This window comes from Artibeus jamaicensis, unplaced genomic scaffold (assembly GCF_021234435.1).
Source record: "Artibeus jamaicensis isolate MK-2021 breed Jamaican fruit bat unplaced genomic scaffold, CSHL_Jam_final contig_2259, whole genome shotgun sequence".
Taxonomy (NCBI): Eukaryota; Metazoa; Chordata; class Mammalia; order Chiroptera; family Phyllostomidae; genus Artibeus; species Artibeus jamaicensis.
Genome location: NW_026521468.1, coordinates 341,655 through 355,669, shown reverse-complemented (window position 1 = coordinate 355,669; position 14,015 = coordinate 341,655). Strand labels below are relative to the sequence as shown.

Genomic DNA, 14,015 nt, shown 5'->3' with positions numbered 1-14,015 from the left:
ATCAAGCACGCTAGACAGCATGCTAGACAGCCCGTGGCACATTTCCTGTTTCTCTCTGTCCCCTCCTCGGCCACAGGACCCGGCCTTTCAGCCAGGACGGGGCTGCTGGCCAGGACAGAGGCTGTCCTCCCAGCGCCCGAGGGAAGTCCTGAGTGCGGATCAGGGTGGTTGGGTTTTGAGGTGTGCTGGGGATGAAAGCGGAAGGCTCGGTCATTTATTAATTAATTATAATTGAGGGTTTGCTCTTAAGAATGATTCCTTTGAAATTACTTTCCATCCAACACCGGCCACCACAAAGGCAGCAGCTACGTGGCCGTTCTCCACCTCCTCAGCACAAGTGCTTGTATGGGGGGGGGGGGGGCTATTGTTCTGTTCTGCTCTGGCCCCTCCCCCGGGGGGTCTCTGCCACCCTCACTTTAGAGCAGGGATTTATTTGGAGGGGAGGGGACTCTGTGTCTGTGTGATTAATGTCTTCTTTTTAAAGGCAGATCTGTCCTACACCCAATAAGCCTTTTGGGGACTTTAATCTGCCCTTTTCAAATAAATAAACATTGGAAAAACTCCACAAAAGATTAAAAAGACATGTGAGACTAACAGCCACCTCCTGTCGCGGGCCACACCTCCGGGCTGCAGCTGGAAGGGAGGAACGAACTGGTGTATCCGCGTGGCCCTGAACAACAACAGTGTGTGGAGGCCCGGGCGCCTCGGGGCGGACCGAGAGGAAACACATGTTGCACAAGGATACGATCTTGTTGGTACAGTTGTCAGAGAAGGGAACTCCCACGGCAAAGGGCATAAAACCATCCAGGGCAGTCTGGGGCGGCTCAGTCCTGTGGTGCCAGGGAGCAGAGCAGAGCCCAGCCCCGCCCCGCACGCAGATGGGACCATGAATTCCAGCCACCGCTTCAGCCACATCCCCTCAGGCTCTGTCCATGGCCCAGGAGGTGGCTGGAGCTGGCCAGGGGGCTTCCCCCGGGCTCCCAGTGTCCACGGGGGTGCTGGGGGGGTCCGCATCTCCCTTTCAGTCACCTCGCCAAGCTGCCTGTCCCCTGGAGGGTCTTGGGGCTCGGAAGGAGGCAGTTCCCTCCCAGGTGGAAATGGGAAGGCGATGATGCAGAACCTCAACGACCGCTTGGCCTCCTACCTGGACAAGGTGCGCGCCCTGGAGGCATCCAATGAGAGGCTGGAGAGCCGCATCCTGAAATGGCATCAACAGAGAGACCCCGGCCGGAAGCAAGATTATTCCCAGCATGAGGAGAACATCAGCAGCCTGCAAGAGCAGGTAAGATTCTGGGTGACCCTGGAACTCGAAGGCGGGTACGTATGCACAGAACTGGGGGAAGAGAAATCAGTATAAAAGGCAATTGCCAGGAAAATGGCAAAGACCTCAAACTAACTGTGAACAAAGGCAGCGGAGGGTATTTTCTTACTGTACCTTAAATTTGGACTTAGGAAAGTCTGTTTCATTTCTTTAGTCTTCAGTACATCAATTATTTGGAAAAATTCTAAGGCAACCAGCTGCTGCCCAGGGTCACCTAAGATCCGGTGACAGGACAGTAACAATAAAGACTGGGGTCCATTCCTTCTGTTTGGGGCTTGAGGCACAAGAGGGCATCTGCTTTCTCACCGCCTCAGTTCGGCTGCACCTCAAAGAATCGGCCACGGTGCGATGACCCGGCAAAGAAAGGCCAAGCTATACTGTTCTGGAGGTCACATCTCAGGGCTGCCACTCCACGAGTAGATCCGCCATTGAGACATCCAGAATACTCCTTCACGGAGTCTGCTAGAGGTTCTGAGTTTCTAGATGCTAACAGTTCTGAAAGTGGTATGTTGCCAGGAAAAAAATAATAATAAAATGAGCATAATTTTTGGAATCTTAGAGTTAGGGTGTATTATGGAGACTTCTTTAGAAAATAAATAATTTTTCAACCAAATATGTTCAAAGTGAAGCTTATACTTTCTGGGACAGCTCATAACATTGGCTGGGAGCAGAGAGAATCCAGTCCTCTCATTGGATAGTTTTCAAAGCTTCATAACGTCCCTCTTTGGAAAGCAGTCTCAGAAAATTTCCTGCGAGATTATGATTTAACCTAATCTAAAAAGGGCATCACTGGTTTCCGATATTTATACAATATTATTTCTCAACACTCAGCCAGCCTTGCGTGAAATAGGAAGGACCAATCAAGATAACGTAAATCCGTCCTCATAATAAACCCTAATTATTGAATAATCAACCTAATAACTGACTGTGTAATTACCTTAACTACATAGTACATGGTTGTCTTTACAGGAAAAAACAAGGTGACTCAACAAACCTCATCGTATTTTTTTTTTCATTAATAAAGTTGCCTTGGTTTTAGAACAGAGGGAATAGAAGACTTTGGTAAATGGACAGCTGAGAATGTAACTCCCAAAAGAAATGCAAGATTAGGCCTGGTCAAACCATTCACTAGCTGACAGCAGAGCAGAGGGAAACATTTAGTGAGCACTTACTGTATGCCAGGCATCGTGTTAGGTATTTCATACACTTATCAGTGCCACCCCCGAGTTCCGCAGTGATGGAAATGGTCAGTGGCACCTGACTTAACTCTCACAACAGCCCCGGGGGAAAAAAACTGAAGCTCAGAAGAGTGAAGGAGCAATCCAAAGGCTCTAGTCCTGGCCAGGTGGCTCAGTTGCTTGGAGTGTTGTCCTGTACACCAAAAGGTTGCAGGTTCGATTCCCAGTCAGGGCACAGGCCTGGGTTGTGGGTTAGATCTCTCTTCGGGGCATGAAGAAGAGGCCACCGATCAATGTTTCTCTCTCACATCAGTGATTTTCTCTCTCTCACCCCCCTTCCTCTCTTTCTAAAATCAATAATAAAATATCCTCAGGTGAGGAAGAAAAGAAAAAGAAAAACAAGAGCCAGATGCAGGACTCTAACCCAAGCCCGTTTCCAAGGGCCTTGGTTTCCGTACAGTGTGGTGCTGACGAGCCTGCCTACCTCATGCAACCATGAGACTGTTCATTAATCAAGATTATGCATTGCATTTGCATTACCAATTAGGCGACACACACTATGAAATGACATGTATCGTTTCATTCTATGAAGCAGGTATTTTATTTCCAATATATAGATGGGTGGACTGAAACCAGTGGTTGCCCAAATTCATTACAGCAGAAATGAGGGACAGGAATGGGGCCAATGGCGAGGAGAGAGCAGTTTGCTCACCCTTCAGGCGGCCCTGGATTCTGGGTTCTGACATTCAATAGGAAGCAGAAGCTTCTTCAGCTTCGAATTCCACTCTTTTCTGGATTTCTTACTTCAGTTGTTACATTTTCTCTATGTTCGAAGAAAACAGCTCTTTGAAGTTCAGGTCTATTACAATCTCCCCTGTTTGCAGGTGAGAAAACAGGCCCATCAAGGCCCCACAACTACCCCGTCCCGGGCCTCGATGAAATGTTCTCAGTAGATACAGCGCTCTCCTGCCCCCACCTTAGGGATATTAAATATTACTCAAAGGGTCTATAAGTAATTGAGTTAAAAAATGAATCCATTCCTTTTGAAAGGCAGAGTTGGACATAAAGCGATATTAGAACGGCTCACAGTAGAACTCCATGTGGCATTTTGGATTATGAATCAATATCCTACTTTCCTGTCCCTGGTAGGAGATCACACGGCCTGGAGCAATGATGCTGCACTAACCCACCCACTAGAGTCTTCTAAGGAATTAACTCAGGGCCTTGGGGAGGATCCAGGTGATTGACTATAACACACAATACAAAACCATGCCTCGTATATTATTTCTCAATCCATCTCAGAAATTGAGGCTGTGTCATGATACCGTAACAGTAACCCAAACAATGGGGAATAGTTTCAGTTTTTAAATGTGCTCTGTATCAAGTACCTTTCAGAACTCATCACTCATGTACTATGAGAACGCTGGCTGGGGGAATCAGAGTCTAGACATGGGCTTTGCAATCGTTAAATTATCTATTTAATTAATTAAATATGGTGTTTTTTATTCTGCTGAGTGTATAGTGAATGGTTTCTCTAGATGTCAACCAACAGTTTGGTGCACAACTGAGACTAACCCTAAGGGTCCCTGGGCCTTTTTGAATGAAGCTACTTTTTATTACCCATGAGCTTAGATAATGCAAAGAGGGAAAAGCATTTGGTAAGAAAGTCCCTGAGAAGCACTGTAGAGGAAAGAAGCAAATACCTACAGAATCCCTTTTAGAGCAAAGGAAGCAGCCCTAGCACCACGTGGAATCCACCGAGGGAAGAAAGAAATGGGACAGGGACAGCCGGCCTGGCCAGCTCCTACCACACAGAGTTTGAGGACGCATCTCAACATATACATCCGGGATTCATCCAACGCAGACATTGGCTGTAGTTGCCAAAGTGCTAGATTTTAAAGAAGAAAATTCTGAACTAATTGGGTTTCTAGCAACTTTTCAACGTGTCTACAGCATGCTCAGAAAATACTAAGGACTTTACATTACTTTATTTTGTCCCTTCTAATCTAGTTCTCATAAATCTCTGAGAAGTGGCTACTGTAAGCATTGTCATTGCCATTTTGTGAATGGAGAAGCTGACACGTGGCCAGCTCTCTCAGCTCGGGGAGGCAGGAACAGGATGCCAGGCCCTGCTCTTTGAGTTCCGGGCCTGCTGTTACCACCACCTCTGAATCCTGCTATTGTGTGTTCGTGACACCAAATTCCATATAACCAGTGAAGCTTTGAATAGCACCAGATTTTTAAAAGGTGCCTTTGTATTCAAGCATAACTTTGCCCTAAGAAAATTCTTTCTAAATAAAAGAATTATTCGTATCAATGCAAAGGAATGTCGCGGGGTTCTCCAGCTCTGAATAAATTACAGAAGTTTAGAGCTGTGACCTCTGAGGTCACCTGTTTCCAGTACAAACATCTTATTTAACAGATGATGAAATTGAAGCCCAGGGAGTGGAGGGACTGGACCAAGTTCACGCCCATGGTCAATAGCAGGAAGTAAAAGGAAAATGTCACCCAGCACAATATTTGGTACAAAAGTAGTATTATGCTTTGGACGTTGGGACATCTTCCACCAGATTTTCCTGGAGACAGTGACATATATCAAATGTGCTCTTTTTCTCCGATTACAACTCCCTGGAAGGATTTACAAATCCTCTATGTACATCCCATTGCTCAGGTGGACACTTTGAACAATATTTTCCTTTTTAAAGTAAAAAAGCATACAAACATCTAGTGAAAGTCTTTGACAGGAGGCTGTAACACAAAGCTTACTAAGCTGCTTCATTAGATGGTTAAGAATTATTTCATTTAATATTTTCATAGCTGCACTTGGGGCATTCTCACCACGGAAAAATGGACAAACACACGCCTACAAGTTTCATATATGACTATAGTTACTTTGGATAAAAAATAATGATGGTATGTGATGACCATAATACTGTAACATATATTTTAAGTTCGTTTAAATATATTACAAAATACATTTAAAACTGGTTTCACAAACTAATGTCAGTGATACTCTGGAGCAAGCAATACTTTGCTCGGTGCCAATCACAATGAAGAATTGTGCTCACCTGAAATAATTATTTTACTGTAGAGGAGCCCAACTAATAGTCACAATAAGAAAAGGATCAGAACCCAAACCACTTTTGCCATCTGCCATGCGGACGAGCTTAAGCACAGCGGGAAGACGGAGTCACAGGGCCGACAGCCGGAAGGCGTTCTCAACCACGCAACTTCCCCTCCCCGTTAACCACCCCTTCAGCCCTTGCACTGGTCCCAGCCCGTCAAAACTCCATGCAAAAATGACAGCGCAGACTGTGTCCTTACTATAAAGTCATTTGCGTGCATTGTACCTAGTAAGCATTCAGTACGTATTTATTGCCCCACTGCCAGAAAAACGAGCCATCTGTGCTAACAAATCAGACACCCAGGAGACGAGCGGGCGGAAATGCAGCTTTCTGTGCAGGGCGTCCGCTGCAGGGGCTCTGGGCGCATGTCTTACAGATAGTGGACGGCAAGCTGAGCAACGCGAGGATCGTCCTGCTCATCGACAACGCCAGGATGGCGGTGGACGACTTCGGCCTCAAGTGAGTTCCGTCTTCACGGTGTCATGGGGCGCGGGACGGGGAGGACGGGGCGGACAGGGCATATTTTGTTTTTATTTCGTTTTGTTTTCTGGGTCGTTCTTATTTTTGTTCTTGTCTTGCAGAAGGAAAACTTATCTTACCATTAACCACATGTAAAAATCATACAAAATATACCGAAAAGGCATAACAAGAATAAATATTTGATTGGACCCTAGTTTAAACAAATCAGAGAGTGAAACACACTTTCTGCTGTAAGAAAATTTGAATATGGACCAAGAATTAGATGATATTAAAAAGCTGTTTTTAATGTTTTAGGTACAGTAATATTATTATGCTTATTTCATTAATTATACATCTGTTACAAAAAATGTCTTTTCTTAACAGATGCTTTCTGAAGCATTTAGAGGTCAAATGTCATGTCCACAATTTACTTTAAAGTACAGAATGGAATGTAGATGAAGCAAATATGGCAAAATGTTAATGGTTGCTAAATTTAGGTGAAGGGCACACGGCTGTTTATTTTATTTTTTTTAAATAGCACTGACACCATCCCAGAAAAATATGCATGAACGAGACATACAAAGGATAGACAGTACGCATTACTTTGTTGCCATTAAACCTACCAAGTCCCCTCTAAGCAAAGGTGAATCCTTACAAAGACTGCAGCCTTCCAACAGGAAGTACCCTCTTTCCTTCCTTCCAACCAAAGGTATGAAAATGAGCACTCCTTCAAGAAAGACTTGGAAACTGAAGTTGAGGCTCTCCGGAAGATCTTGGATGATCTGACCATCGTCACTACAGACCTGGAGCAGGAAGTCGAGGGGATGAGAAAAGAGCTCATCCTCATGAAGAAGCGCCATGAGCAGGTGGGACGCCCCCGGAATCCCCAACACAGCTCCCCATGTGCACGTTTTAGGTGATTCAACGGCTGCAGAAACAACTACCATCTCTATGCCGGTTCTGTGGTCCTTCAACCTCAATAATCACAAGAAACCGTATAAACATCTAATTTTTCCAATTCCAGGCTAATCTACTCAGATATCTAATACAACCGCCAGAATATAATCACAATTAACAATAGCTGGGTCGACAATTTTAGCATGCAATGTTTACCTACATTTGTGTGTTAATACGACACTGTGGGAATAAGCGTGAGCGGCTGACTGCCTTCGTGGGCCCAGTGTGCAGCAAACTGAGAATAAAAAGCATCTGCTACTAACCACGCTATGCAAGACTAGTGGCAAAATTAAGAATCCTAATTTCCAGAAACATTTAACCAACTTTTGAGAAGTTACCATGCATCCAAAGCCCTAAGACTTTGGAAACAATCCCTATTTTAAGCAAACAGGATCGATTATGAATATCAAGCTGGTTTGACTGTGCCAGTTAAACCTTTCCTGTGGTTTCTTGGTTTTCCTGATACCCAGGGGGGGTCAGCCCCACAGAATCCTAATGCACTGATGAGATTTTAAAAGCCTTGACACCTTTTGGCTTTGGATCCCCGGAGCTTTGGGCTATGTCCCGAAAGGTCAACATTCGTCACTGTGCCGTCACTCCCCTCGATAATATTCCCTAAAGAGTACTTTCCGCACTGTGCAGGCATAATTCTTGCTAAAACATGTCCAGCCAAGGATGAAGTCAGCAATCATAAAGGCCATTCAACCACCTGTCTGGCCCTATTCTTTATTTTATAGTAAAAGTATAAGAGGAAAAAATTCCTATGTTTTGTCATCAATAACGAATAACTAAGGAGCCAAACCAAACCAGGGAAACAGTAGCGACCCCATGAGCTGAATTTTTAAAACATCCATTAACTGCTGCCAGTCAACACACTTCCTTCTGGTTGTCACAGCCAATTCACTTTCTTTCTCTGTTATTAAACAGAACGTGGAGGAACAGCATGTGCCAAGTGACTTCAAGGTCAATGTGAAGATGGATAAAACCCCAGGGGAAGATCTGGTTAAGATCCTGGAAGATATGAGGCAGGAGTATGAGTTTATGATAAAGAAGAAGCATCGAGAATTGGATGCTTGGTATAAAGAGCAGGTAAAAGGAAGGTGCCCAAACTCCCCGAAGGCTCCATCTCCGTGTGGCCCAAAGCCAATGCCTCTGCTCTGTGCTTGGTCTCACAGTCAGCAGCCCTGGCCCAGGAGACTGCCAGTCCAACTGCTGTGCAGAGCACCCAGAGTAACATCCACGAGCTGAAGCGCACTTTCCAGGCCCTGGAGATCGACCTGCAGGCCCAGCGTAACAGGGTGAGTCTGAGCTGAAAACCCTGAGTCGGGCACCACCTCCCCCGCAAAGCCTTCCTTGTCCTTTCCCTTGGGCCCAACTCCCCAGCTCCCTTGAGACATCTTTCACTTCCCACTTACTGTCCAAAATATTCATGATAAGAATAGGAATAAGAACTGTCATTGGTTGAATGTCCACATTGTGTCAGGTGCTGTGCTTGGGAGTTCATTACATTAAGCATCCTCAGTCCTCACACTGACCTTTCCTGGTTGGTCTTAGTGTCCCCACTTTAGAGGTGAGGAAACCAAGCTCCAACTATTAAGTGAACTGGCCAAGGTCACACCGCTAAGTCAGCGGTGAACCCACGTGATCTTTTGAGGGCAAGACAGCTTTAGAGTCGCATAATCTCTATCAGGACTCTCTCCACTTATAATCGGACTGCCCCTCTCAAAAACCTAATAAAAGGAAATTCTGGGGCCAGTTGACGCCGAAGCACTGCTCTGGCCACTACGCTCTGGTCTTACTACCCAGCAAACTGTGAGTTCTTGTGTCTCAGTCTCTTCTACGATCTCCACGGCTTTTAGTAAAATGCTGTGCATCCATGTCGTAAGCACTCAAAACTCACTGAGGAAAATCTACCTGAATCTTCTAATCATTCATCAGTATCATTCCTGAGTGCACCTCTGCCCTTAGTCTTGGAGGGAAACTATTAGTTCATTCTGTTGCAGGTGCACATGGTATATCAGTTATGTTTTAGGGATCAGTGATGATGACCATTTAAATTCTGCACTGTCAAGGTAATAGCAGTGCACACAGAGAGTATTTTACAGCTTTTAAAACATCTTAATATACAGTATTTCACAACCACCATGCAAGTCAGCGAGGTATTGATACCATTTTCATGCATTCTACTATATGACACTATTCTGTGCAGTGAGAATTCAATAATAAAAGATTTTTATGCTCTAGCAGGATAGGAGACCATGAATGCACAAAATATGTAATTTGTAAGCTGGAGAGAGTGCTGCCAATAAGTAAAGCCTGGGAGAGAGGTGAGCGGTGCAAGGGTGAAGAGCTGCCACTGTAAACCAGGCGCTCAGGAAGGGCTTCACTGTTAAGGCGACAGCTGAGCCAAAGCCTAAAGGTGGTAAGGAGGGGTATTATGTGTTGGGGGCCTGGGGCCCCAGGTGGAGGGAACAGCTGAAGCAAAAGCTACAAGGCACCAGTGTGTCTGATGGGCTGCAGGAACAGGAAGGCGGCCAACATGGCAGAATAATGTGTGAACAAAGGGAAGGAGGGGAGGGGAGGGGAGGGGAGGGGAGGGGAGGGGAGGGGAGGGGAGGGGGGGGGGGGGGGGGGGAGGGGGGGAGGGGAGGGGAGGGGGAGGGGGGGGAGGGAGGGGGGAGGGGAGGGAGGGGAGGGGAGGGGGGAAAGGGAAGAGAGGAGAGGAGGCCACGGGGTAACAATGGAGCTAGGCTATGTACTCTTGAGCCTTGGAGGGAGGTCTAGAGGAATTTGAAGTCACAGGTACAGACAACTCTTTAAGGGGCTTTATTGTAGGTGAAGGAGAGCAGAGAAATTGGGTGATAGCTAAAGGTAGATATGAATCCAAGTGAGAAAACTATTAAGGTGGGAGACATTATTCTATTTGGAAACTGGTGGGAATGACTTAGCCGAGAGGAAAACATGGATGATGCGGAAAGGCAGGCAAATGCCCGAATGACTGGAGCACAGACGGCTTATACGTAACAACAGGAGGGAGCTGAGCGCCCAGACACACAGGTCCGAGAATGTGGTTGGGAGTGATGGTGGGAGTCCATGGGCCTTGTCTCCTCATGGCTTTCATTCCCTCGGTGACAGAAGGAGCAAAGGTGTGGGCTGAAAGAAAGGACTGAGAAGGGGGAGGTCTGAGGACAGAGAAGAATTCTCCTCTGGGAGAACAGGACAGTGTCCGAACCAGGGACATTTGGTTTCATGGCCAGGAGCGTGGAGGGCCCCTGAGTGTCAGCAGCTATGAAAAGCAAGGGTGCCCAGGACTATTAGAGTTCCTCTTTAAGCTTAAAGTTGGGTGCCCCTGAGAAGTGGGCGTTAAGCCCAAACACAACCGGGCCTTCAACTCAGTTCTCTGTATGCTGGCCCGGCACCTTCATTTCGAAGCCTTAACAATTCCCTCAATAATGACCATGTGTCACCATTGTCATCATGAAAAAGCACTGTTTGCAACTAGGGTTGCCAGATTTACTGAATTAAAACCCAGGACACCCAGTAAAATTTGAATTTCAGATAAATAACAAAGTGTTTTTAGTATAAGTATGTCCCGTGAGATATTGAGGCAATATTTAGGACACACTTGTACCAAAAAACGACTCGTCGTGCATCCGAAATGCAAATTTAATAGGTGCCCCTGTTTGATCCGGCATCCCTACTTGAGACCACTCTCTGAAGATGCAAAGGGACAGCAGTGCACTGGCTGTTTCCCGCCAGGAGTTTTCGACCTGGCCAGAGACAGATGGGAGCGTAAGGAGGTAAGGAGCAGATCAGGGCAGGCAGCACACGCCTGGTCCAGAGTGAGCAGCATAAGCCATAAAAGCTACGGGGGTGCAGTGGAGTTGCCGGGAGACCCGGACACAGAGGCGTCACGCCAAAAAATGGGCTTCGAAGGTCCAGACTCTGCCCAACTCCTGGTGACCCAAGGCCTGAACCTGAGCCAGGCTACTTGTCATCTTTGCATCCCCAGCGGCCACCAAGACACCCAGCAGAGGAGCCGGGTATTCTAACTACCCAGCAAGCACACATTATTGGATCGAGGAAGCCATCAGTCACTAAATGCCAGAAACATCATTTCCTCTTTCAGAAATCGGCTCTAGAAAACGTGTTATCGGAGACCCAGTCTCGGTACTCCTGCCAGCTCCGGGACATGCAACAGATCATCTCCCACTACGAGGAGGAACTGATGCAGCTGCACTATGACCTGGAGCAGCAGAACAGCGAACGCAAGGTCCTTCTGGGCATCAAAACCCACCTGGAGAAGGAAATCGCCACCTACCGCCAGCTCCTCGAGGGGGAGAGCCAAGGGTAAGGCAGGCGAGGCTGGCGGGGGAGGACGCAAAGGGCATCCGGCTCCCGCGCACGCGCACACCTACCTGATGGTCCTGCCAGAGGTCATCGCTCTAGAGCAAAAAGGGTTACCTTGAATTTCTCCCGAAGATACTTAGATCGGGTTGTGTTTTGTTAAGCAGCAAGTATGAATTAATCAGGGGTTACTCCCAGGACACTGAGAGTTGAGGTCAACTGTTGACATTGATGTATTAAAATCTCTAAGAAAAAAAAAAACAACCAAGAAGGTCTAGTTCTAGTGTCTCCCCGTGGGAATGCACACAATTTGGGCTCAAAAACAAAGGAAAGAAGAAGAAGGTTGGGGGGATATTTTAGCCCGACAGCAAGAAGAGATTCGTAAGACATTGAGGTATCTAGATTTTCAACGTTATTTCTGACTACCTCGGGAAATAACAATAGCTGTCCACAAAAGGGGCACATTCATCCTATGACTAAGAGAAAGGGTTGTAAGCTTTTTAAATACATAAAGTCATCAAGAAGCCCCGGGTTCAGACCCAGACCCTGGAGAGGACCCCGATGGAGAAAGACAAAGCCTGTGGGTGGCTGGAAGGACGGCAGTGGCTCTCGAGGCTTCTCTGACCCCGCGGTCAGTGGCAGGCGGTACTCACTGTCTTCTGGGCCCAGGAGGGTTCTGTCCTGTGCTCATGACCTTAAGACCAATTCAGACAATCATCCTCATGAAAGAGCTACAGACTGAGGAGCAGGCAAAGGAAGCTCGTTCAGCATAAGAAGTTGCTGTGATTTTTGCTAACACTAAAATGAGCGTTAATCTTTATCACTTTTATAGGACAACGGAGGACTCTAAGCTGAGTGCGAAAGGTAAAAATTTTTTTTATTGTTTCAATCTACTTTTTAAAAGTAAATCAGCATGTCTGTCCACTCTGTGGCATTCATAATCTTTAGCGTTCTCCCAAATGTCCTGTGTTCAGTTTTTCTTTTACTCCCGAATGGCAAGGAATTTTTAATTAAATTAACAAATCAGATAAAACAAAACTAAGTGAGCTCTGAATATTGTCCTTGGCAATATATATCTGAAAGCTCTTCGCAAATGGTAGATAAAAATAATCATTAATATTATTATATCTTTGTCAAATAATGGGATCTGTTTACTAAGCTCCTCAGAAAATACAAGGAAATAGTCTCACATAATGTCCCGACTACATCCTGTTGAACATTAGTGTCCCATGAGGTTTTGCCTGTGTGTTATGAAAGGCGCGCTCCATGACCAGACAGGGCTCACCCTCTATGGGAAGAACCACGTTGTGATTCGGGATGTTCAAGCTGAAACAGGGCTGACAAGGCACTTTTCAGTGAGGAAAAGGAGCCAGAGAGAGAAAGAAACAACAGTACTTCTACTTTGTTTAGCCCCAGCGTCCCCAAACATCTCTGACCTGGGAACTCGACTGTCTCAGAATGCCTTTAACACCTCACAGAAAAAAAATTCCAAGAACCCAGCCCAGAACAAGTGGTGCTTTCTGATTAGTTTCAGTAACAGTGTCCTAAGGCATCAGCGATTCCGAGAATCAGAGTTCAAGTAACTGTCACAGAACAGCTGGTCTGACGGCTCGGCTACCCCTCTGCAAGACGCCGCAGGTGGTCCTTCAGCCTCTCCTTAGCCATGCCCAGGGGTGGGGGGCCCTCTATTGGTGAGGTGGCCCAATCTGCTGTTGAAGAGTTTAATTGTATCAAAGTTCTCCCTGCATCTCTGTTAATGGCTTCAATTCTTCCCTCTGGTTTAGAAAATCAGTCTGTTGATGTGCCAACAAAGCACTCATTCCACTAAGTCATGTCTTTGAACACTGTGACCATAATAAACACGGCTGCTGCCTTGCCATCCCTACAGGGCATGCTGGCTAGATTGTAAAATGAGGTGCCCAGAACGGCGTGTAGCACTCCCTACGCTCACAGAATCTGTCGTGCAAGTGCTACAAGGGGCGATGAACAGAAAGGAGCCCCGAGTGCTTGTGGTTGGTGACTAGACCCTGTATCAGGCATGCCTGGGATGAAGGCCTTGACCTCCAAAGCACGGCACTGGCAAGGCGCCCTCATTTCCTGGGGGTTGGGAAGAATGAGGTCCCTTTCGCTCCAGCAGAGACGGCCGCACTGCCCGGGGGCCCTGTGGGAGACACGGGGTGCATTCCGGTGGTGGGGGAGCCTGGATGTGACCGCTTCATTGTTCTTCTCCGCAGCATCTGCAGTTCCAAAGATCAAGGCCATCACACAAGAGAGCGTCGATGGAAGAATCGTTTATTCTCAAGTGAATGAGATCCAGAAGTGTGCGTGAGGCCAATAAAGGTTTCTGCCTGTTGTACAAACTCTTTTTCCGCCATGGACAGTCCGTGCCCAGACACAAGTGGTGAGTCCCGAGAGGTGCCCTTGGCGTTTTCAAACTCAGCAGCTTGTTTCTCTGGGACACTCTCACCAGACATTCCACAGTGATCTCAATGCACTGCTGCTCTTTTTGAACCAGAATATGAGTTCATGAGCTTAAAGCTTTACTTTCCTACTGCAGTCTTTAGATTCCCATCATTATGTATCTGTTTTGTAGCCAATAAACTTCCATACCAACTGTTTCCTGTCTTT

At 46.6% G+C, this 14,015-nt stretch overlaps 1 protein-coding gene across 1 annotated transcript; it reads left to right on the top strand.

Annotated features, from left to right (window-relative positions):
* Positions 1–844: 844 nt before the first annotated feature.
* On the top strand, positions 845–14,001 carry KRT23 (keratin 23). Its single transcript, XM_037129806.2, has 8 exons — positions 845–1,282; positions 6,001–6,083; positions 6,793–6,949; positions 7,968–8,129; positions 8,216–8,338; positions 11,170–11,390; positions 12,220–12,251; positions 13,622–14,001. The coding sequence occupies exons 1-8, from the start codon at positions 887–889 to the stop codon at positions 13,714–13,716; spliced, it is 1,269 nt and encodes a 422-aa protein (XP_036985701.2). The 5' UTR covers positions 845–886; the 3' UTR covers positions 13,717–14,001.
* The last annotated feature ends 14 nt before the right edge of the window (positions 14,002–14,015 follow it).